The 25,568-nt window shown below is 42.9% G+C and overlaps 1 protein-coding gene across 1 annotated transcript; it reads right to left on the reverse strand.

Moving 5' to 3' along the window:
* Nucleotides 1-2,905: 2,905 nt before the first annotated feature.
* On the reverse strand, nucleotides 2,906-24,489 carry AMPD1 (adenosine monophosphate deaminase 1). The gene is given in 17 exon segments (XM_011236460.3): nucleotides 2,906-4,060; nucleotides 4,419-4,529; nucleotides 4,958-5,131; nucleotides 5,801-5,921; nucleotides 6,800-6,963; nucleotides 7,147-7,273; nucleotides 8,906-9,069; nucleotides 10,009-10,140; nucleotides 10,455-10,649; nucleotides 11,678-11,807; nucleotides 12,599-12,818; nucleotides 16,401-16,566; nucleotides 18,604-18,769; nucleotides 19,265-19,445; nucleotides 23,079-23,090; nucleotides 24,368-24,452; nucleotides 24,454-24,489. Coding segments are annotated over 17 exon segments (2,343 nt in total). The 3' UTR covers nucleotides 2,906-3,901.
* Nucleotides 24,490-25,568: the final 1,079 nt, after the last annotated feature.

A 25,568-nucleotide genomic window follows, 5' to 3' on the forward strand; every position in this document is an offset into this window, starting at 1 on the left:
AAAAAAATACAGCTACATATTAATTTTGTTTTGAAGGACTAAAATCTTACAAAAGCAGATGAAAGTCTTAATCTGAAACAATATTCCCAGCTTACTTTACCAGATAATTTAAACATTTACTTAAAGCAAAAAAGTAGATTATCTGATTGATACCAAACTTCATGATAAATAATTCAGTAACAATGTGTAGATAATATGTGCTATTCTAGAAAGATTCATTGATCAGTTAAAAATGGACCACACTTCAAACAATGGTGATTTTGGGGGGGAGGGAAAAAAAGAGCTTAAACAATTCATTTACTCACTAAACAGAGATTTAAAACTTTATCTAAAACATTGGAGGTGAATCACTAGCTTCGGGGTAAAGGTTTACAGAGTGCCTACTATGTGCCTGGCATTTCCTAGTTGCTTTACATAATATGCTTGCAGCTGGTGCACAGATTACAATACCTAACATTTACAGACTCCTCTCACTCATGTCCCTTGACCCTCAGAATACCCCTAGGCGCGAACATCCCAGATTTACAGCTAAGGAAACAGAGAACCAGAAAAGTCGATTTGATCGTGGTATCACATCTGTTCTGTGGGCCCTGGCCGAGACTCCAGCCCTTGACTCATCATCTAATCATCATCTGCTATACTAGTTACTCAAAAGTTCTTAGATGTTCCACTGTCCAATTTTAAAATCAAAATCCTACTGGACGACTTTCAATGCTGTGCTCGTCAGATGCCGTTAAGAATCAAAACACACAAAAAGCAAGAATGTTTAAAAGTCCATCGACTGAGCCTGCCGACGTTCAAGCTCCCCGGCTAATCCCGGCGGGAGACAGCCTCGCGTTTCCTCGGGATGAGGCGCTCCCTTTTCCCTGCCCTAGGACTGCCGAGCGCCCCCGGTCCCCGAGGTGAGCGGCGGGGAGGTGCCCGGCCGGGCTCCGCCACAGCCACCGCGGGCCACGAGCGGGGCTCCCAAGGCCTGTCGTCGCGGGGCGCGGGGTCCGACATCGCGCGTCCCTCGGGGCCGGGGAGGAGCCCAGACTGCGGGGCCGGGGCGGACAGCTGCGCCGGCCGGCTCCCGCACTGCCAGCCCGGCTCCCGACGCCCGGCGTGCGACATCTACCGCCGCGAGGGGCCGAGGCCCCCGCATCAGAGCCCGCCCCGGATCGCCTCAAGCCTACCTGCCCTCGGTTTCCACGCCGCCCCGGCGGCCGGGCTGCGAAGCTCCCCTCCTCTCCGCGGAGGCGCCAGGTCTCCGCGTTCCCCACTCAGGGTTGGCTCGGTCCCGCCCCCGCAGGCCCTGCGGAGGCCCCGCCCCTCTCGGCGGAGGCCCCGCCCCCACCCGGCAAAGCCCGGTTTTTATTGGCTCCTCTTCCCACCCCTCACGCTTTGGCCCGTTCCCCGGCACCGCCCGAAAACCGTCGAGGGGGGAACCGCCCCCGTTCCAGTCGGCCTCGGGGCCAGAACCTTGCCCCGGATCTTGGTGGCCCTGACTCCCGCCAAGGCCTTTAGCCAAAGCTCCATTGCAGTCGCCGTGCCTGCGGTCCTACCGGCCCTACGGCGATGGATCTGAACTTTACGTGAAGGTTGACTTCACAGCCACCTGGTTTAATCGAGGAATCCAAATGGCACCTCACTCAAGGAAACCATAAAATTATCTCTTGCCACTGCAATTGCAGTCCAGTGCCAACTTGAAACGTAGACAGATGCAAATAACGCTCCGAACACCTGAGGTTTGAAGTTCCAGAGCAGGGTGCCTTTGATACTCCCAGCGCCTGTGGTCGGCCCCCACGCCCTGTTGTGACACACATGCCTAAGCACTACGCCTGCAACACGCTCGTCCTCAGGTATTTGCGTGGCGCTGTGCCTACTGCGAGCGGCAGCCCAGTTTCACTAAGCCTGCAAGTCGGGATGAGTTGAGTCTGTTTCCCAGGCACTGGCTAAGCACCCCATTCCCACTCCTCCCCACCCCACCCCTCCTCACCAGAGCCTCTTGGATCTGAGGACCAAAAGCTTCCCACATCTGTTCACAGAGAGGTACCAAAATAGAAGACTGCCAGAAAGAGAGGTGTTTGGTTACACATCACAGATGACTGTCACAAGCCAATTTAGCCAAAGCAGTAAAAGCTGCATATCCCACACCGTTGTGAAACCAGGAGCTGTAGACAATGAAACGGGAATTACCTTCTATGGGGGGGGGAGTAATGACAAGACATTTGAAAAATCGTGCCTTGATGAGGAAATAGATGTCAATATTGTTTGCCTAAATTTTGAACAGTGTCGCCCTCCCCAAATCTTTCTATATTTAGAAAATTTCCCAAACAGTTGTCTAAGATGAAATTTTAAGCTAGAATCGTATGATTTTAAAACTTATTTCAAAATTCAAATTGATTTCAGAGTCCAAACTTTGCATTCAGGAAGATTATTTGGCAAAATGAAGCAGATTGAATTCCAAGTACCAAATATGAAACCAAATCTGGCAGGGGTTCTATGGCTGTTATAAAGGAATTAACATGTATGTGTTCTACTGCCCTCTCACGGGTAAGATGGAGATACAACTAATGGTAGTTAATGCCTTTTAAGTCTGAGAATAGAATGTTTAATTTAGCAATCTGTATTATTTTGATGACATGGAGAACAAGGTAAAATAAAATCAGGTTTTCTAAGGTACTTACAAATATTCCACAAACAGAAGTTCAACTTCAGAAACCAGGGAGAGGATTTTTACATTTGGGTTAGTATAAACACGCTGTCAGGCTCACACCCATGCTTATGGCTACCTGTATAGAATGTGGAAACATGCAGGAATTTGCCTTTATTTTTTATTTATTTATTTATTTTTTAATTTTTTATTATGATATGTTAGTCACCATACAGTACATCCTTAGTTTTTGATGTAGTGGAATCTGCCTTTATTTTTTTTTTCCATTTGAAAAGTCAATACTTTCTGAGATGTTTCACAAAATGTTCCTTTTCACATTTGTATCCACCCATCTTATCATTTCACATGTGAACAACTTGAGAATAGGAATGAAATCTTATTCTTGATACCTTTGCTGTCTAAATAGCCCCTGATACTTGAGCTGTTTGATCAGTAATTGTTTATTAATAAATTAAATGAACTATCAGCCCAGCCACTAGATGGCAACACAGTTGTACGGGTAGAAGTATGGTCTAGCTAATTGGAATTCCACCTGGCTGGCCTTGAGAAACAGGCAGGTTTCTAAAAAGTTACATGTGTATCTTACTTTGGTAAGTGAAGTTATTTAAAATGTACAAGGACAGCTGACTATAACTTTCTTGCCAACTATGTCCTTACAGCTAAGAATCCTTTTGTAAGATAAATTCTCCCTAAGCATAATAGCTCGTAAGTATGGATTTTCTATATTGGGCAACACCTGTTTTTGTCTAAGAAGGCCGGTCTTCTGTTGCATCCTGTCAAAAGGACGTTTCAACGGTCTAAGTGCCTCAAGCAAATTTCATTCTATAAACCAAAAGCTTACATTCTCCTAATCACGTCATTTGCTCGAATTTTTGCCCCGCCTCAAGTTATTATTAGTTATCAATAGATTTTAAGGTGGGGCAAGAATAGAGCAAATGTGAGCAAATGTTTTGCCTGAAAGTCATGGAGACTCTGGAGTCAGACAAACCTATGTCCCCAGTTACCACTCAATAAATGCGTCCTTGTGCAGGTTATTACCTTCACTAACCTCAGTTTACTCATCTTCCCCCAAATGAAGATAATATTATCTACTTCATAAAGTGAAAATGATTAAGTGAAATGACGTCAGTGGAATAATATCTAGTACTATCATTGGTTTATAGTAGGGATTCAATGACTGATAACTATTATTATTCATATTCTCCAATGAAAATCTCACCCATAATATTATTTGGTTTATTTAATTTAGTCTCCTGATTTAAGGCCTTCCGAAATTAAATTAAGTTCATAACACCAGGTTTCATAGCGATAGGCCATGCGGATTTGGGCAACATTTGTCTTCCGGATATCATTTCCAATAGGGCCATCCTCAAGGTAATTGTTGCCCAGAAACCTTGCTTTCTCCTGTAAGAGAAAAGGAAGCAGAATGACTGTTGTTTCTTTATCCTGATATAGACTATAATTACATCTTCCACAGAGATTCCTTACTTACATTACTTACTGACAAAAGGAAAAAAATAGACCATGAAAAGCACTCGTCCAGTGCCTCAGCGTGCATGGTCTGCTGAGAACTCAAGTGTATTTTATTTGCCTTGCCAAAGGCAGAGCCAGAGAGATAGAAGACTTCTTTCTAGTCCCTGTCCCTAGTAACAGCATATGATTTGTGTGATAATTTTTCTACATGTGTTCCCCCAGCTATCTTTTCAGTACTCAGTTACCAGATCCTATATGCAGAAGGGCAACCAGTCAAGGACAGGTCTACCTCGTGAGAAATTCCGCACTGCAGAACACTGTTCCTCGCCACTTCACACATGTCACAGGTACTCAGCTTGAACACTTGTGCAGCAATGGCATATTCTTCCATGAGGGGTTCCTTGGATTATTTATTTAAATGCAGCAAAAAAAAATAGAGAAGAAAAGAAGAAAGAGTGTATTAAAAAAAAATAACATGCATCCAGCAGAAAAAGTACAGCGAAATCCCTTGATTTGACTTTAAAGTTCTAGATGGGCAAGAGGGGTGCCTGGGTGGCTCAGTCGGTTAAGCATCTGCCTTTGGTTCAGCTCATAATCCCGGAGTCCCCAGATGGAGCCCCGTGTGAGGTTCTGAGTCAGCTTCTCCCTTTCCCCCTGCTACTCCATCTCCATCTGCTTCTCCTTCTCCCTCTGCTCTTCCCCCAGCTCGTGTTCTCTCTCTCGCTTGCTCAGTCTCTCTCAAATAAATAAATAAATAGATAAAATTCTGGATGGGCAACAACAGTCCCGCCAAACATGCTTGTATTGCTCAAGATTCCGTATGCGTACCTTGGTGAAGTGGAATTGCATTGGGTCATCTGTCGACAGCGAGATCATTAGTCCCTTCTGGAGGAAATCTAAAAAAGGATTTTTGGCATATTCTAGAAATAAGCTGTTGTTACTTAATGGCGACATAGCGATGGGAATCTGGGCTAAGAAAAACAAGTACTGTAACACAGGACTCTGAAAAGGAAAAGTGAAAAACAATATTTAAGGACGTTGAAAAAGGGACACAAACTAGAAGTGTGAAAACCCCACGATCTACCTCAAGTTTTTAGCTTTCAACAAAATGATCACATGTTCTTTAAATCCCTTAGTAAAGAAGAATAATAGTGTTTAAATGGAAATACTATTTAGAATAAATTTATTTGGGATCATCGATTTTCAGAAGCATTGAGTCAAACCAAATGCTTGAGTTGTAACTGCCTAAGATGGTCTTTGTCAGAGAAGAGACTTCACCTTGAAACAGTTTTGTTTTGTTTTGTTTTTTCTCTACGAGAAAGTTCTGACTCTCAAAAGAGGCGTTTGAAAACATGCTATAACAAATCTGGTGGAAACCCGTTTAAGGTAAGCCAAGTGCCTCTGAATTATCCCTTGTCAGAGTTCTAAGATGAAAGTCCAAAAATCTGTATTAATTCATCCCTGCCACTAACTGGTTAGGTAATCGAGCAGCTCCTTTGACTTCTCTGGTCTCTGTAAAATGAACTGCACTTCATAACCTCAAAAATCTTTTTTGCTCTGCTTTCATTTGATTCTAGTGTTGATAATAACTTGTGACAGAACGATAAGGAAAAAAAAATTACTTCTCTAGCTCCAATAGAAAAAATATTCGGAAGAGAGCCTCCAACTCACCTTTTTTAAATTCAGGCCATGAGAGATATTATCTGCTGTCATGAATGCTGTCATGAGATGGGTGAGAGCCCCAGCTTCCCCACAGTGAGGTCGGAACAGGAATGTGTTCATGCCTCGTTCCCTAGGGAAAGGGAACTGCCTTAGTGATCACAGGTGGCTGACTAGGACCTGGCAGCAATGCTGGGCAGGGAGTGATTTACAAGAAAATCTGGTAGAAAAAAAGTTAACACTCTGAAAGGGAGTGGGGGCATCTAAAGGATTCAGTAAAACTGGCAATTCCAAATTATAATCTTAATTTTTCCTGACCACAGACTTCTGAAAGAAGAGGCAGCAAAGGGTATGAGGGTATGGAGGAAAGTCAAGATCTGATTACCTTCAGTTTCAAGAGGAAATTTACCAATGTCACCAAGTCCCCCTTTCTCCTGCTCACGCTTTTGAGGGGGGAAATGTTTCCAGAAAACCCTGTTGTAATATTCCTCTATTCCTTACCCACGTATATCAAGAAGGGTAACATGTATGGAGCTTTATAATACATGACACAGTGATTAGTATCAGTTCCTAAACTTCCAAAGAAAAGGAACTGTGAAAGTTCCTGAAGGCTCCAAAATGCCCATTCCTGCTACCAAATAAAGAAAGAAACCAAACAAAAAGACAAGGGAAAGATGTGTCTGATTTGGGCCGGTCAGAAGGATCCCAGCAGGGCAGTGGGCTGACCACCCAGGGTGCCAATGGCTGAGCGGAGCTGTGTCAAATAGAATCCTCTCCTTCCCGGAGCCTGGGTGGCTCCGTTGGTGAAGCATCTGCCTCCGGCTCAGGTCATGATCCCAGCGTCCCAGGATCGAGCCCCACATTGAGCTCCCTGCTCAGCAGGAAGTTAGCTTCTCCCTCTGCCCCTCACCCCACTCTCGTGCTCTCTCTCACTCTCTCTCTCAAATAAATAAGTAAAACCTTAAAAAACAAGAATCCTCCCCTAGCTCCCGTTCTCGTCCGTCTACTTACTTTCTCAGGCTGTTGAGCACTGCGATGTTTGCATACATGTAGTAGGCGTAGTAGGTGTAAGATGGATTCTTTTCTATTGTCCACTCCTGGGGCCTGGGGCTCTTGGAGGAGAACATGTGTCCACTGTGTTTGGACTCATCATCTACACTGTCGAAGCCAGTAATCTGTCCGGAACAGGGAGCCATGCAATGGGGTCAGTCTGCCTGTGGGATCCCAGTCCTCAGACAAACTTTCAGCTCCCAAAGGCAAGGACCGAACGTCAGAGATAAGCAGCAAAAATGAATCACAGCTACATGGGAGTACTGGTTCATGCACAGCGTCAGTTAGGCCTAACAGGTCATGCTTACATGCTTGAGGAAGACACTGAGGTCTGGGTGAGCCTGAGGGTTGATGGTGGCCTCAAACACCGGCATGAAAATATTCTCCAGCATCTTTCCGAAGTGTGGAAGGAAATTCTTAGATCGAAACACATCACTAGAGGCGAGAATGAAGAGAATTCAGGAAGAAAGTACTTTTAGGATTGGTAGCCCCTGTATGAGGGCATCAAATACCATGTTCAGGAAAAGACTGTGTCCATTCTAGGTACACTCTTCTTGGTTACCCATAAAGAGGGAGTCAGTTTAGAATGGGCGTGGAGATACAAATGTCTTGCTGAACCAGTTGTCCCCATCTCTTCTACAAACCCTCTGTGGCAAAAATATTAACCTTCACAGCTAAGTCCAGATAGAATATGAAGAGTATAGGAACTATGTCACACAAGAGTCAGTGATTTACTTGTGGTGTATAAGATGGTGAGCGTGAAATAGTTACTAAGAACACTTCTGGGGACGCCTGGGTGGTTTAGTTGGTTAAGCGTCTGCCTTCAGCTCAGGTCATGATCCTGGGGTCTTGGGATCGGGCCCCGCATTGGGCTCCCTGCTCAGTGGGGAACCTGCTTCTCCCTCTGCCTCCCTCTCTCTCTCTCTCTCTCCCTCCTTCTCTGACAAATAAATAAATAAATAAATAATTTTTTTAAAAAAAGAACACTTCTGATATGCTGTAGCCAGGGACAATCTAACAAACTCTGATATAGCACTAAGTATATGCTATTCACTCTTTTAAGTAGCCAGAAATATTAGTGAATTTAATTCTCATAACCACACAATATGTTAAGTACCATTATGACCCTATTTAAAAAAAAAAAATAAGCAAGCTCTATGCCTAATGTGGGACTTGAACTCACCACCCAGAGATCAAGAGGCACATGCTCTCCTGATTGAGCCAGTCGGGTGCTTCCCATTTTAAAGATGATGAAACCAAGGCACAGAGAGCTCATGAAACTTGCCGAAGGTCACACAGCTAATAAGTGACAGAACCAGGATTCAAGTATTGCCAGTCTAGGTCCAGAGTCCATGCTCCAAACTACTGTAGCTACTGCCTCTCTGCTATAATGATATAATACGGGAAGTTCTACCCCAGTCAAAAAAGTTACTGTTTTGGCTAAAGACACAGGAAAAAACTCCTGTGTTGCCAGAGCACACAGGACACAGGGGCAGGTGGCCAGAAAATATATAAACACTTAAGTTCGATAAAAGATCAATGATACTGAGCATCCCTGAGGGCAATGAGTAATTAGCAGGCGGTAATATCATTGATAAATTACTCATTGATTATGGAGAACTTGAGCACTTGTAGACGATCGGCAGATGGTAGTAGGGGTTCTGATACAAGAAAGCTACATCCCAGTCCAGATAAGCATGGGAAAGAATGAACTGGACACAGAGAGGAAGACCAAGAAAAAGAAAAAATAGAATCAAATGTACATAGTTGTTATCCTAGCTAAGTTTTAAATATTCTCGAAAGTTGTTTTGTGATGTGCCTAAAGTCCTGTGTTAAAAAAAAAACCCAAAAAACCCAGTTAAAGAACTGGACTGAAATCATCTTCCTAACTCCTGTCTCTGGTCAAGAGTGCTGAACCCGGCGTGGACAAAACCAGGCACCCAGGACCCGGTTCTATGTGCCGCTATAACAAAGCTTGTTGTGACTGCATATTCCTCATTCGTGTGGAGGAGGTCTGACAGGTGGGATGAAGCCAGGCTTTAGGGTCTCCGATGGGAAGGTACGTACTAGATCCTGGGGACCTGGATCATCCACGTCATGTTGGGGCAGTAGATGCGGTTACGGACGAACCAGCTGGACAGTTTGCTCCACTCGTTGGGACTGCGGCCGTAGATTGACAGGCGGGGCTCGGCGTGCTGGTACTTGGCCTCCACCAGGTCTGCACCTACCTCCTGCAAAGCCAAGAAAGGAGTCCAAAGTCAGGAATTCCCACAAGTCCCTCAGGCGGTCTAAATCTGTGGGATCTAGGGACAGGAGGTAGTTACTAAGAAGAACAGACCATGTGTGAAAGGAAGCCGGAGGGAAACTATTCCAGGTTAAGATCTAAGGAAATTGAGGGGCGCCTGGGTGGCTCAGTCGGTTAAGCATCTGCCTTCAGCTCAGGTCATGATCCCGGGGTTCTGGGATTGAGTCCCGAGTTGGGCTCCCTGCTCAGTGGGGAGTCTGCTTCTCCCTATGCCTCTGTCCCTGTTCCTGCGCGCTCTCTCTCTCTCTCTCTCTCTCTCTCTCTCGTGCTACTCTCTCTAATAGATAAATAAAATCTTTTAAAAAAGATCTAAGGAAATGGAGAGATGTCGGGAATCTTATCAGTAAGAGACGGATGAGGCATCATGGAGGCTAGAGAGTGAAAAAGTCAGACAAAGGACGATGAGCTATCCTATCCGAGGCACCTGCAAAAGACATTCAATTTTACTTATGCCTCCTACTTTCTAAAACACACATCTCCCAAGCCCACTATGTCATTCCTATGTCCTAGTGCTCAGGCCATGAAGATGAGGGTGGATTCCGATCCCACCTCTTTCCAGGCTTACAACTCCCAGAGCCTGAAAGAGTCCTTAATCAGTCCCAAATCCACACCCTCAGCTTCTCTAGCCCAGGCATAGAAGTCTTTAAAAATCATTACAGTGGACATTTCCAAAGAAATTCTTATATTCATTTCCATGGTGCTTGACCCCAGGGATAGTACACTTCCTCCTTCTTCCCTTTTCCTCCTTCCTTCCCTCCCTCCTTGCTTCCTCCTCTTTTCTCTCCTTCCTACCTTTCCTCCCTCTCTTCCTCCCCATCCTCAAGAACCAGGCCAGGTACCATAGATCTGGTTGGTTCCTCCTCACCTTGATGATAGTGGCAAAATATTCTCCGTCAATATAATTGTCTGTCTTTAGGTAGAGGTCTCGTAGCTCACTTGCTCCTACAGGATTGTATTTGTCATTGAACTTATCAAAACGCTGGAAGGTCTGGCGTCCCTGAATCAGGAAACAGGAGCACAAGTGTATCATTATACGTAGGACATGGGTATGATGGGACATATGGGACATAGAGAGCTAGGGAAGAGCCACCAGGAACAGGGGCCTGGGAACAGGGGAAGGGGTTGGGCTCCAAGAATGGAATCTGGGACAGTTGACAATGAGTGAACCTCAAAATTGTCTGTGGGTGCTTTCAGCCAGCAGGGTCAGCTGACATGGTTAAGAGAGCTCTGAGAAGGGGGGGAGTTTGTAGGAGAAAGGCATGCAGGGTTCTCAGTGCGAGCATGAAACTGACATGATCTTTTTCAACCTACAGCATGAACATCCAGGGAATCAACAGTCAGGTCATAGGGATGCATTTTTAATCTGGCAAAAAGTTCCTTTAGGGTCAGATTTTTCTCCTTGGTGCTGTAGACCACTCTGTCAGCATCAATCTGGTAAGATTTCTTAATGAAGCGCAGCAGATGCTTCTGGTTCATGCAAGCAGCTGCATGGATGTGAGTGTCCACCTGTGTGTATATTCAGAGGAAGAAAACCAACAATCAGCCTTAGTCCTGCTGCTCTGTTAGAGGCTATGGTGCCTGCAAACCCCGCTGAGGCAGGAGAAAGGACTAAATAGAGGGGTGTGACTGACAGCTGGTAAACGTGGCCCAGCAGAAAAGAACCCATAGCACCTCTTCGTACCCTTGCAAGAATGTGACAGATTAGATGGATGTAAGAATAATGCCCATTTCTCTTGGATATCTGTGCACCCAATTTACTCCCTACCTTTAAGCCACATAAAATTCTTAGGGACCATTCTCCACCCCCAAAACGAAGTAGCTACCACAGCTTTCACCCTGAAGGGAGAAAGGATCAAAATGACGAAGCCATGGCCCAGTGATGGGATTTATGAGTTGGATATTTTCATGATTACTATTTTATAAGCTGGAAACTTGATAGATTAATTCACCCAAGCTTATACAGGCAGCTGAGCCAGGATTTGGTCCCAAATATCTGCTCATCTATTGTCTATCCCCACTTCTTGCAATCACTTGAATGGTCAGAACACATCTTGGAAGTGTTTCTAAATTGATTAGTTTTCCATTGTCCTTAGTGCATTTTATACTCACAGTCCTCTTGTGAGCTGGACTGAGCAGATGTACTTCCCAATTTCACAAATGAGGAAACTGAAACTCAGAAATATTTAATCACTTCCCCCAATATCTTAGAGTCGGGAAGTAGAAGAAAAAGGACTAGAATAAAGATCTTCCAAATCCTTGAATGGCAGTTTTTGAGATTTCATTTGTTTTTGTTATTTTTGTTGTTCATGATCATGGTAACTTTTTGTGGCAGGAATGTGGTAAACCTTTCTGCGTGGAAAACAATAGAAATGGCATTTTAACCTTCTAGAATCATTCATCTGGGTTCACTAAATCCACTGGACCTGCAGGAATCTTACAGTAACCAGAAAAACAGTATCTTTCTTGCCCCACTCAAGAACTAATTGGATTAATGTTTTTGCCCAGCAGTGACCTCCGAGCAGTGCAATGTTTACCTTCCTGCAGTTATAAAAATCTCGGTGGGGGTTGTTCTTCAGCTCCTTTAACTCATCCATCTCGTTGAGCATCTCATGCACCTGGAACTTGGACGAGAGGAACTTCAGGCGCCGGTGGGTATAGGTCTTACTGTGAAAAATTAAATCACATAATTCTGAAACATTCAGACACTTAAGGAAAACAGACACAATTTCAAAACCATCAGGACCCTTAATACTTATAAGAAACAATTACTGGAACAAACATTTCAGTGTGCAGTTAATCTCACTTGAAAAGTATTGGTCTCCGGGGCTCAATCTTTTCCTCAAAGTTGGACAGATTAATGAGGGAGGATTTGGAAAGGCATTTAAAAGCCAGGGGAGAGGGGCGCCTGGCTGGCTCAGTTGGAAGAGCATGCGACTCTTAATCTCAGGGCTGTGAGTTCAAGCCCCACATTGGGTGTAGGGGTGACTTAAATAATAATAATAATAATAATAATAATAATAATAATAATAATAATGCCAGGTAAGACAACATTGCTCAAGGCTAAGGGCCCCGGCTTGGAAGACGGCACATTCGGGCTTGAATCCTGGCTCAGCCAGCTGTGTAACTTCGGGTACATTACTTAACTCATCAAAGTCTCAGCTTATAAAACTGCAATTATAAATGTACCCACCTCAGGGAATGATGGTGAGGAGGGAGGAAATAATGTACATGAAGGTCCTCACATAGTGTTTGAATATAGTAAGCACTTAGTAAATACTCATTCTTACTCTAAGTAGTAGTAGTCATAGTAGTGGGGGTGGGGTGGTGGTAGTAGTGGGGGCGGCGGCGGTGGTAGTGGTGGTGGTGGTGGTAGTGGTCGTGGTGGTAGTAGTGGGGGGTGGAGGCCGGGAGTAGTGGTGGGAGTCGTAATAGTTCAGGCATCATTAAACACTTACACAGGTCCTTGGGCAATTAAAGCAAGTAAAAAATTCATATCATCTAAGAAGGTGTCCATATTTAGATAAGGAAGTGGCTTGGGCTCATCTTTGCTGATGGCTGCCTCATTAGGATAGACGTAAACTATGCCGTCCTTCATTTTGAGGTGATAACCGAGATTTTCTGGGAGGTCATCTGTTCGGAAGGGGTCTTCTCCTTTCTTCACAGGAGGGGTAAAGACTTTTTCAATAAAACACAGAGTAATAGATCAAGAAATAAGATACATGGCCACATAAAAATAACCAAAATATGAAATGCTGTAAGATCTCATTAGTCTGGAATCCTGTACGTCATAAGCTATAATTATCCAGGACTAAGCTAAAGTTTATTTTTATATTATTTTCCAAAGGTGACTAAATTAGTGTAAAATAGATTGTATCTATGTAAGAATGATTTTCAAGTTCTTTAGAAGTACTGTTCACATAATTGATATACTACTTACAAGCAATCTTATTTACTTTATCTTATTAAGTTATCAAAGGCTTCTTGTTTAGAATATTTTATTAGCTTATGAGATAATTGCAAAGAAAAGTCGAACTACAGGTAAAAAGTAGAATTTGGATCTTTTCCTTAAAAAAAAAAAACCCCTTCACTGAAGGTCTTAATGTAGATCGGTTACTTTTTATTTTTTTTATTTTTTTTTTTAAAGATTTTATTTATTTATTCGACAGAGATAGAGACAGCCAGCGAGAGAGGGAACACACAGGGGGAGTGGGAGAGGAAGAAGCAGGCTCATAGCAGAGGAGCCTGATGTGGGGCTCGATCCCATAACGCCGGGATCACGCCCTGAGCCGAAGGCAGACGCTTAACCGCTGTGCCACCCAGGCGCCCCTAGACTTTCTATTTTAGAGCGGTATTAGGTTCGTAGTAAAATTGAGCACCAAGTGCACAGTTCCCATACCCTCCTACCCCCACACAGGCACTGCTTCCCCGCTCTCCACACCCTCCACCAGAGTGCGACGTTTGTCACAATGGATGAATGTAACACTGGCAGGTCATTAATCACCCGAAGTCCATAGTTTACCTTGGAGTTCACTCATGGGGTTGTGCATTCTATGGGTTTTGACAAATGTATGATGACACGTATCCACTCATAGTATCATACAGAATAGTCTCGCTGCCCTAAACACCCTTTGCACTCCACCTAGAGTGGTTTTAATATAAATGGAAATATAAAATAATTTCTTACTATAAGAATTACAGTTCTTGTTATATTACCCACCTTTTTTTTGAAGGTATAGAAAGAGCTGTTTTTATTTTTTATTTTAGTTTTTATTTTTCGTTGTGTTCAGTTAGCCAACATACAGTGCATCCTAAGTTTTTGTTGTAGAGTTCAGTGATTCATTAGTGGTGTGTAACACCCAGTGCTCATCCCAACAGGTGCCCTCCTTAATACCCATCACCCGGTTCCCCATCCCCCCAATCCCCTCCCTTCTGTAACCCTCAGTTTGTTTCCCAGAGTCCAGAGTCTCTCCTGGTTTGTCTCCTTCTCTGATATTACCCACCTTTTAAAGATTTTACAATCTCTGCTAAAGGAATTGAGAAGGGATTTTGTGGGTAAATGTCCCTTCTTTCCATGCTAATAATTTCAGTCTAAGAAAGCCAAGAACAAATTCTATGCTGTCACGGCCTAGAAGGCACTTAGCCTTTTACTTTCAACAAGTATGTGCCCAAGGCAGCAGGAAGTCTCCAGTTTGCAAGTGATGACTAATGGCCAGAGTGGGTAAAATGAGATAGAAAGAAAAAGTCACTCGTTTTCTATTCAAAACTGGGAGCTAAGGAACATGAGAGAAGTGAAACAATATGTTGCAATGTTATATCTTAATTTTCAAATCTTTATTCTTAAACATCCCAGAGAGATAAAGCATAATTTAGAAGAAACAAAGGCAAAACAGATATCCTAAATGTCAATATTATAGAAAAATAAGTAAACCAATTACCAAACGGGATACATGTTTAAAATGGTTTTAATATTAAAAGGAATCATAGAGAAGAAGTGGCAGAACTGGAAATCTTTCATGATGTAACAATCTGAAAGTTCAGAAACACTTTAATATTTGCCTCCCTTGAAATTTCAATCCTAGAAGTATAATCTGAAAGATGTAAAGCAACTACACAGAGATGTTTATATTAAGCCATTTATTGTAGCCTTATTGGAAATAAATTTTTAAAAGTCAGAAATCTAAATGCCTAAAAATGAGAGTTGGTTAAATAAATGATGACACAGTTACCCAACAGAAATCTGTGAAGTTCTTAAAATCTGATTATTGAAAAAAGGTACTTCATCTACGGCAGAAAGTAAAAAGGGAGATATGTAAACAAAGTACTATGGAAAGTCAAAACATACAGCTTAGATTTATCCGGAGGTTAAAGCAAGGCAGGAAATGATGGTATGTGGGCTGCACATTGAAGGATGAAGTTGGATCTGGACATTTGGACGTACAGAGAAAAAGTGAACTGTCCCCCTGTTCGGGCACAGGGCACAGCATGACAACAGTATGGGGGCAAGAAAGTGCTGAACCAAGTGGAGGACAGGAAATACGTCCCACCAGAACAGAGGTGGAGCAGATAAGCTAGATGTATAAATAGGTTGAGGGTGCAGGTCCAAAAATCAATAAAGAAAATGTAGTTAGGAGGACAGCTCATGGTAGGCCTTGAATGCCAGGCTAAAAATTGGACTTAACTTTGTAAGTAATGGGCAGCAATTAAAGGTTTTGGGTGGGAGAAGGATATGCTCAGATCTGTGTTTTAATAGCTGGCACTAACGTGAATATGAGCCAAAAGGGAGTGAGATTAGAATTTAACAGAGAAGCTCAGAAACTATGGCAATAATCTGGACAAGGAGAAATATAGGCCTAAATTAGGGTTCGGGGAATAACAAAAAGGGGAGATTTGGAGAGATATTGTACGGAATTAATCATGCAATTGTGCACGTGGGCAGGAGAGACGATGGAGTCAAAGATGACAATGATATTTTTAGATCGGACTATTTATACAGTAGTCCCTCCTTATCCATAGGGGATATGTTCCCAGACCCCCAGTGGATGCCTGAAACTGTGATAATACTGAACCCTGTATGTACTATGTCTTTTCCTATACCTACATACCTATTAATGGGCTACTGGTCTATCAACTTACTCATTTTTGTATAAATTAGGCACAGTAAGAGATTAACAACAACGATAACAAAATAGAACTATTCTAACAATCTGCTGTGATAAAAGTTAGGTGAATGTGATCTCTCTCAAGATATCTTTTTTTAAAGATTTTATTTATTTTGGGAGAGAGAGTGAGTGTGAGTGGGGGGAGGGGCAGAGGGAGAAGAGAGAGAATCTCAAGCAAACTCCCCGCTGAGCATAGAGTCTGACGCAGGGCTCGATCTCACGACCCTGAGATCATGACTCGAGCTGAAATCAAGAGTTGGATGCTTAACCAACTGAGACACCCAGGTGCCCCTCTCAAAATATCTTATTGCCCTATGCTCACCCTTCCTCTTATGATGATGTGAGATGATAAAATGCCTACGTGAGATGAAGTCAGTGCTTGCTGTAGGCATTGTGACGCAGCATGAGGCCACTACCGATGTGACAATAAATCAGGAGGATCATCTGTTCATGGACCTCAGCTGACCTCGGGTGACTGAAGCCGCAGAAAGCCAAACCATGGATGGGGGGGGGAGCTACTGTAATCCAGGAGCATACCTGATATTTAGTAGTTAAACCTAAAGATCAATTTCATACACTGCATAAGAAAATTACTTACCTGGATAGAAGCTCTCATTTGCTACCGAAACCTCACCGTCAATGTTCCGCAAGTACTTGGAAGGGGTTTTAGGGAACCTCTGAAATGACTTCTGCATATACCTCTCCCGTATACACAATGCCCTATATAGACCTTTGCAAACCATTTCAAAGTCTTCAACTGTAACCTGCCAAGAAAATGTCAGAGTATCAGAGTCACTCCTGTGAAAATCCAAGAAGCCAGTAAAGTTTGTCTTTGGTACGACCCCACTCCCCTGCTTTTGCTGCCCATGCTGAGCCTTGCCTGCCCACACGGCTGCTTCCGACTTTACTTGGGCCCTAGGGTCTTTCTCCAGGAGCTGGTCCAGAAGTTTTTTCAACTCTTCCGTTTCTACTGAAATTCGCCTGTTCTGCAAGTCTTTGCTTATATCGTCTGGTGCTTGTTTGGGGGTTTTGCTAGAAAGCAGTGACTATCAAGCAGATGTGGTTGAAAGATTCTATTCTAACATGGAGAATACTTTCTTCCTTCCAGGTACCACATGGATGTTTTATGTATGGACTTCTGAAGACAGTATCTCAACTGAAAGATGATGTGACTCTCATGTGAGAATTCAAACTGCTTTTTTGGACAGTGAGGGAAATATTCAGGGATGAATCAAGTGTCACATATCCCTCCACCCCCGTCATGAATATACTGCCTTCTGCAGTTAGAAATGGATCAGAACATCATCCTTTTTTTTGGATGGTTTTAAACTCCTTTAAAAAAAGATTTATTTATTTATTTATTTATTTATTTATTTATTTATTTGAGAGCAAGAGAGTGTGGGGAGGGGCTGAGGGAGAAGGGAGAATCTTTAAGCAGACTCTACACCGAGCACAAAGCTTGACGTGGGGCTTGATCCCAGGACGCTGATATCAGGACCTGAGCCCAAACCAAGAGTCAGACACTTAACCAACTTCCCCACCCAGGCACCCCTCTTTTGGATGGTTTTAAAGAGAATTTTACCCGTGGCTAAAAATAGCAAGATTCTAGAGTCACATTTTCTTAGAACTGCTGGAAATTTCAGCATTCAGCCAACAGCCACACCTGGTTCTTCAAAGACTCCAGGCCATGGTTTCAGGTGCCCTCCAGCTTTCAGAGGAGAAACAGCTACTCCCCGACTTCTGTGAACCCTGTCCTCCCTCCCATCTTCTTTCTTTTTATTTTTGTTTCTACCAAGCACAGAGGTATCAAGTTTGTCTCTTAATTTTTATGGTGTTTTTTTTTTTTAACTCTGGAGGTCTCCCTGTGTCTATTAAACATCTTCTTTCAGTTATTCACCATCTAAAATGCCTGCCATTTGCAGAGCACCCATGTTATCAACAAGAATCGTGTTTGTTTCCTTGCTCTGACACTTTTAGGTATCTTGGGACTGACCCTAAGTGGGTCAGTTACATGAGAAGGGGGCTTAGGACGGGTCATTAAAACTATATTTGGAGCCCAGACTGATAGCTAACCATCAGTTTCACCAATATGATGCTGATTCTGCAAGTCCATGTGGCAGAGATTTATTAATTGCCCAACTGTTCTGGATAGGACAGGAAGGTCAAGTTGCTTGTGACATGAGTTTACTATCCTTGTGGCATAACTAGAGTCTATTCCAGGCAATAACGTACTGTGTAAGCATCCGTAATGAAATCGGAGATGACCATTGGTCAAAAAAAAACAATAGCCCCGTTCGAATTTTCTAGCCTGTCTTTCATCTTCCTTCTTTTCTCTGGGCTCTCCACTCTTCTCATCTCCCTTTCTTTCCTCCCATCTGTTTTCTTTGATTGGTTTATGCTACCCGCAGCCCTTCTCTCTAGTCTAGGGCTGCCCAAGAGCCCCCTGTGCTTCCCGAGGCTCCCTGTCCTGCTTTGTGATATCCTCAGTGAGAAGAGCCCCCCAGCTGTTCTTATGGTCTCTGTGCCCAAATTTGTCTAGCGTATTCTGTAACACACACTGCATTCTACAGAATATTCTCCATGTGCAAGCAAATGAGATAAAGGAGGATAAATTATGTGAGATGATGAAGCAAAACAGAAATATAAGGTAGAGCATATTGGTGTGGAGAGGCAATAAGGGAGTAACAGAGGACAAGTTAGCTAACACCTTCCTCACTAGGAAGGGGAGGAAGGCAAGGAAGCTGAAACAATCAAGCTGTGTCTTCCCAGCAGCTGCATCTGAGGGGCAAGGAGCCACTCACCCCCGAGGCATAATCGCCAGTGATCTGCACTCTCTGGAAATCAGGCACCGTCTGGTAGGTTGGAGACGAAGAAATGTATTCGTCGATGTGGGACAGTTTGGTGGAAGATGTTTCACTTTGTGGAATGGCCAAATTAACGGTCTTCCGTCCATGGAAACGTTTTTTCCTGGGTTTGAAATGCAAAAATAAAAGGATTTAACTTTGGCTTCATTGGGAGTTTCGTTGCGATAGATTGATGTTTCACTGTTCAATTTCATTTTGAGGACAAAAAAGGGAAAATTAAAATGTCAGCGGGGAGTCAGAAACAGGATCCAACCATATGGGAAGAGGCATCACATGACTGTATTCCCTTCTTCCCGGTATCCCTTGGAACCATGGGCCTTCGGGAACATGCTAGAAGGCTTTCAGCATGACCTTGGTCTTCACAGGCAGTCTGCTCCTAGCAGTTGAGGAGGTCTACTGTTTTCTTCCTGTAGTCATTGGTAACCTTGCCCTAGCTTATTCAGTGCTGGGGTGGGGGGTATTGGGGAGCGGGAAGAATTCTTAGCTCTGGCACTGTTCTCCTCCGAGTTGAACTGTCATTCAGACACACTGAACCATATGCCCTGACACTTCCCCCTCCTGTGTCCCAGTGTCCCAGCAATCCCCTTACACCGCTTACCTCTTGCCCTCTATGGAGGTGGACGTGGCCTCCAGGTGGAATATGTGTGCTTGCATCTCATGATGAGAAATTGGGCAGATTTCATCCACATCAAAGGGGGAAATCTCATGACGGCCTCCCTCATCTTTGACTTCAGAGGCGAACACTTTTTCAGCAAAGCTGCGTAATGCATCATCGATTTCTAAAAGAGGTTTTCATGGGTTAGTATTTAAGCCCTTTGTCAGAGGTCATCAGAGAGTTCCTGCTATGTAAGGCACAGGGCTAAGGACTGTCCTGGGGGCGTGGCTCCCCTGTACTCTAACCAGTGTCCCAGAAACATGTCAGAGCTCAATGCCTGCTCTCTTTTTAGAAGTTTCTGGGTGGGTAGCTTGGAAATCCATTCTCAGAGACACGGGTCAGATTCTTACGGCACATCTCAGGAGGTCCTAAAGAGGGACTGGCTTCTTGCAGGACTAGCACCTCGTCTAAGATCACCTGTTTCTGGCAGGGCTAAATCTGACTTCATAGACCATGCAACAGAGTCCTTCTCATTAAACTGGTGGAGTTTTTCTGATGCTTGTGAAGATGTGAATAGGATTGTCAGTCCTTGGAGTTTTTCTTCCTAAAGAGAACCAAGGATCTAGGTAGTTCTGAGAAATAAATGTGTCCTTTGGGTTTTTCTTCCTCATAGAACAGATACTGTGTTTCCCTCACACATTATTTCAAATCCTGACAACCTGATGATATGCTGGTATGTGGGGGAAGGGAGCCACTGAAATTTACTACTAGTGTTGGGAATCCCATTTCTTGTGGACACCTGGACCTCCATGATAAATGACCCTTAGAAAACCAGTTTTACTTTTACATGCTTTAATATGCCCATCCTTTTTCTTAAGTTTATTTATTTATTTATTTTAAGTGATCTCTACACTCAACGTGGGGCTCGAACTCACAACCCTGAGGTCAAAGGTCACATGTTTTTCCAACTAAGGTGCCCCTTAATATTCCCATTCTTAGAATGGGCAGAGGGGTGAACTTAACTTGGCAATGACTAACCCCAAGAGTCTCAGGATGTAAGAGAACTAATTTCATCTTATAGGATGGGAATGGCCATCAAATATCTTCTGTTAAGTTCCATTGCATTTTCCACATACCGAGTTGTTTCATCATTACCTCTAATACTTCTAAAATCTCTTGGTATTTCCAGAAAAGATCAGGTAGCAAATAATGAGAATGGCAGACAGCTAGCTATTTGAAGCAACGGGAGAAGACAGAACATTCTTCATATGATGACAGAGCAAACTGCATGCAGAGAGGAAGATCCCCTCCCTTCCACCCCGTCAGTATCGATACAGGTCTCCAAAATCCCACATTTTCAATTTTAACCTAAGTAAGTGTAATGCGCTCAAGTCACTGTTGTGCACTTACCAATACGTTCACCTTCCTCTGTCTTAGTTTCCTTATCTGTAAAGTGGTAAGACTGATACGTACAAAACCTCATTCATAGGCTGTCGTGGTAATGTACGTGAAAGTGCTTTACAGAGGCTAAAGCACCAGCTCAAACTGAGTAATGCAATTTGGTAGCATTGGTCAGACAGCTATGCGGTATTGGGGGTTAGCTTTGGGCTACTAAGGAAATGACAAATGATATGACTTAGTTTAGGCTGAAGCATACATTGGAAATGATAGCAATTGATTCATAACTTCGCCAACACTGTCAGGTCAGCCTGCTTTCCAAACCTGGCTCATCCCAGGAGAACAACAGATATCCACTCTACTGGCTGAACTTCATGTGTCTGTTTGCTTCGTTCAACTCAAGCACTGCCTGAAACTGAAAACTGTCTTCAGATGCTCTGGAGTAGTTCTTTGACAAGTACCACAATCCACAAAGGACAAAATGGAACTCTAAGTAGATACATTTGATAGCCTGGGAATGCCTCCCCACCCCACTACCAACTGATCCCCAGAAATTAGTATCATTCCTCTATGAGAATCACAAGCAAGCGCATGTGCCTCAAGGATGGATGGCAAGCAGAAGTTAGAAGAGGCTTCATGCACCACGAAAGGCAAACAGATATAGGCTAGTTGGATATGATGATGAGGAAGAGGATGAGGGTGAGGATGGAGATGGAGATGAGCTTAGGGATGAGGACGAGGGTGCAACTGGCTTGTCACGGTGGGTCTGTGGCAATGCTGCTGGAGGCCTCAGGAAGGACACCAGGGAAGTGGATGCCCAGAAACCAAATCCTACTTGCTCGAAATCTGGCTCTTACAGAACAAGCAGTCATTATCCGGGACTGCACATAACCATTTGTTTCATATTTTTAAACATTATTGTTTTTACTGAGGTTGCCTCTCCCTACACCACTATAGACAGTTGAAAAGTAGAAACTCTACTGTCAAGAAGTGGTTTACACGATGCCCCCAAATTATATGGTTGATGTCTCCTTCCACTGAATCAACCAGTTGTTTTGACTTCATGCAACCACAGCTGCAATTTGACTCTGAATTCAAGAACTCTGCCTTTCAAAAACATTTCTGGGAGTGGTGATGACTGTGGGAAGGAAAGAGTGAAACTGGTATTTCAAAAGATGAGTAGATAAGATTCGGTGACAGTCGGAATTCATGGAATAAGGGACAGATGACTCCCTTGGGTCTGTATAGATAACTGTTGAGTTCTTTTTTGAGCATATTATGTGTGCAATGATGGAGCATCAGAGTGGAACTATCTTGAGGACGGGACATCTACATTTACATATAGAATCGACGAGAGAATAGAAACAAGTAATAGAATGACGAAGCCAGAACACTGAACTCGGAGTGAGAAAAAGTGTCAGTGGAGGCTGGATGGCCTTGGGCAAACCACATAATCACAGGGAGCCCCGGTGTTCATCATCATAACAGGAGAAAGCTAATAATAATAATGTCAACTTCGGAGAACTGTTATAAAGATTAAACAAGAAATCCTTTAAAAATTACACAGTACTATAAAGAAGTTGGGAATTACTATTATTAACATGGGAAGTGCAAGATTCTTGAAAAAGGAATATCATGCTTGCCTCTTCACTCAACAGATCCAGAAAAGCATGCTTATTTCCCAGCAGTGCTTCGGGGGCGCGTAGGAAAGACAGGTCGTAGGTGTTTCATCCGCCACTCTCATCCCATAGAGGAACTCCAAGGCAGACCTACTATCCATCAGCTAAAGGACAAGTCTCATTTGAGATGGAGGGGATATAGAGTTACAGTCCATCTAAAGAGATTTTATTTTATGTGGTCACAAATATTTACCATGAAATGCTTCGCTTTGGAGCCGAGGATTTCCTAAGGCAAGACTCAGGAGACCCTTGGTTAATCTATATCTAAACAAGAACATCATTTTATTTTAAAACATCAAATGAACGCCCCCATGAGATTCTCTTTAAAAAATGGGGGTTTTTTTGGAGTCCAGAAAATCCATGAGTTCATTTGCAATGCTATGGAATATCTATGGTCATCATTAATCTTTTTTTTTTAAGATTTTATCTATTTATTCGAAAGAGAGAGAGAGAGCACAAGCAAGGGGAGGGGCAGAGGGAGAAGCAGACTCCCCGCTGAGCAGGGAGCCCGACTCAGGGCTCAATCCCAGGACCCTGAGATCATGACCTGAGCCGAAGGCAGACGCTTAACCGACTGAGTCACCCAGGCATCCCTGGTCATTATTAATATTTGTTGGTTTTCAATGGTATCACTTAATAAACACTGCTGAAAAATACTCATGTTTCTGAATTAACGAATAGTACCATTTTTTAAATTGATACTTTGGCAAATAGCAGGAAAAGTAGTCCAAAATACTCACGTTTTTCTTTAGCTGTATGAAGTAAAATAAAACAAGATAAAATATATAAACAACTTTCAGAAATCACAGTGGCTGTTAATCAGTGCTTTGGAATAGAAGCGTGTAGACTGGTACAAGAAAGGGGTATGGTGGAATGTGTTGTTATCGCTCATTCTTCCATTTACCTACAATCTGCTGCCACCAGAAACCCCTAGGAATATGGCCAGTACACATCCCTTTCTTTTCTTTTCCTTTCTAATATGGCTCTTTAAATTTATGTTTATAATCTGAAAGAGGTACTCTTTGTAAAATGTGATTTTAAGGAAATCTGATCTAGAGAAACGGAAACTCTCGTACGATGCTGGTTGCAGGTAAACCAAAAAAGCACATCTGTAAACAATTTAGTAACACCCACCAAACAGCCATTACTGAGAATCTATCCCACTGATTTTCATCCTTAAAAATGGAAAAAGGTTTAGGTGCAAATATTGTTCTCAGAGTATAATTATACTTACCCAAACTGTAAAGAACCTAAGGGATTAGTTAAGAAAATTAGAATATTACACAGCCATTCAAAATGATGTTTAGGAAGAGTTTAAAAAACTATGGTAAATGATTAAGTCATGATGTGAAGCCAAGAAAAAGGGCAGGATATAAAGTGACATGTATAATAGAATCACAACGTTTTTAAAAATTCTTTGAATTTGCATAGAAAATAAATTGACATGTGAAAAGTGGTATCTTTGGATGATGGGACTGTGATGTTTTTTTCTTACTACTACTTTCCTCTGCGTTCCACATTCTCTACATGAGCGTTAATACTTTTATTTTCAGTGTAATTTCTCTTTCTTATTTCATAGGAGACATGTATTTCTTTCGTAATGAAAAAGACATTATTATCCTAAAAAATACTGTGTGTACAAACCTGGGTTGTGATTGGGTTAATATGTGCACTATGCCCGTGGCTATCAATTAACCCCCCAGCTAGAGATGTGGTAGGGGACCCTTCTCAAAATGGTGATGGCGCAGGCTCTGTTTAAATGAGCAGAGTAAATTTTAAATATTTTCCACAGTTTCCAAACTGGGATCATCCAAGATGCTACCACATGATACAGTTTTAGGAAATTACCTCCCTTCCAAAACTAAAAAAAAAAAAAAAAAATCCTTGAAAATCATGTCTTGCTTCTTCCTGAAAAGTGTTATCAAAGCTGCTCTGACCCTAAAGAAAGGATCACCAAAGCTGACAAGCTATTTGAAGGAATGGCTGCATTTAAAAGAATCGAGCTCTCCAAATACTTCTGCACACCTACCTTCAAGTTTCAACAGAGGCATTGTTGCCGGGGTCCTGGATTCTAGGATAGCACAGTAGAAAGGAGGAGAGAGGAGGCTGTGGGGATGACTGCCTGACAGTATAAAACACCCTGACACTCATTTTATGATTTTGCTTTGCACCTGTAATCTGACCCTTCTCTGCTAAAAAGAGAGAGATGAGTTTCAGACCTATTTATAGCTTGACGCAATTGACAGTGAGAAACAGGTGAAGCCTCCAGTCTTTACTCAGGGTTTCCAGAGATGATATGTGCCAGGTCAGGAACTGCACTTCGTTACTTTCTAAATCTTCCTACAGATTGGATTCTCCTCGAGTGTGGTTTTCTTGCATGACCTGACCGCTGATGATTATTTTTCCCCCCGGTGAAATACAGGGAAGTCTTCCAGGCTGTGGATGTCAAAGTTCTCAGGATTTCAGTCATGAGAAAACCTTTCTGTAGTTGATGACTATGCTGGTGTAGTCATCGAGTTCACAGCACACACACACACACACACACACACACACACACACTTTCATTAGAAATACCCTAGATTGAACAGAAATTCACCAGACAGAATTTCTTTAAAGTAGTAAATTTACTTCAAATCTTAGAGGAAAGTCACCTGCTATCTGGAGTACTCAGTTACCCCTACTTTGTAAATTGTCACAAAAGGAATAATATCTTTTTTATATAAAATTTTATAGTACAAAGAGCATTTTCCAGACATTATGCATTTGATCCTAATTATGATCTTAGAAGTACTTTCATCCTTGCTTCCCAAATGAAAAAACTGAGGCTCTGAGAAGCGAAGTGTCCTGCCCAGAGCCATTCTGCTCATAAATGGCAAAGCGGAGGCTCTCTGGACCAAACTATCATGATCTTCCCACAATAACACAGAGTCTTTGCTATGGCTAATGATGTGCTAATTACTTCTAGGCAAAGAAAGTATTTCCTGGATTCAGCAGAATATATCGATTGTAACAGTTTTTAATTTTTAATTTTAAAAAAAGATGTGTTTATTTATTTGAGGTGGGGAGGAGCAGAGGGAGAGAGAAATGCACGCAGACTCCCCGCTGAGCGTGGAGATGAGGGGCTGATCTCACGACCAGAGCAGAAACCAAGATTTGGATGTTCAACCAACCGCCACCACCCAGGCGCCCCTGTAACGGTAAGACAGTAGCAGAGGGGCTCCTGGGTGGCT

This window comes from Ailuropoda melanoleuca, chromosome 2, assembly GCF_002007445.2.
Source record: "Ailuropoda melanoleuca isolate Jingjing chromosome 2, ASM200744v2, whole genome shotgun sequence".
Taxonomy (NCBI): Eukaryota; Metazoa; Chordata; class Mammalia; order Carnivora; family Ursidae; genus Ailuropoda; species Ailuropoda melanoleuca.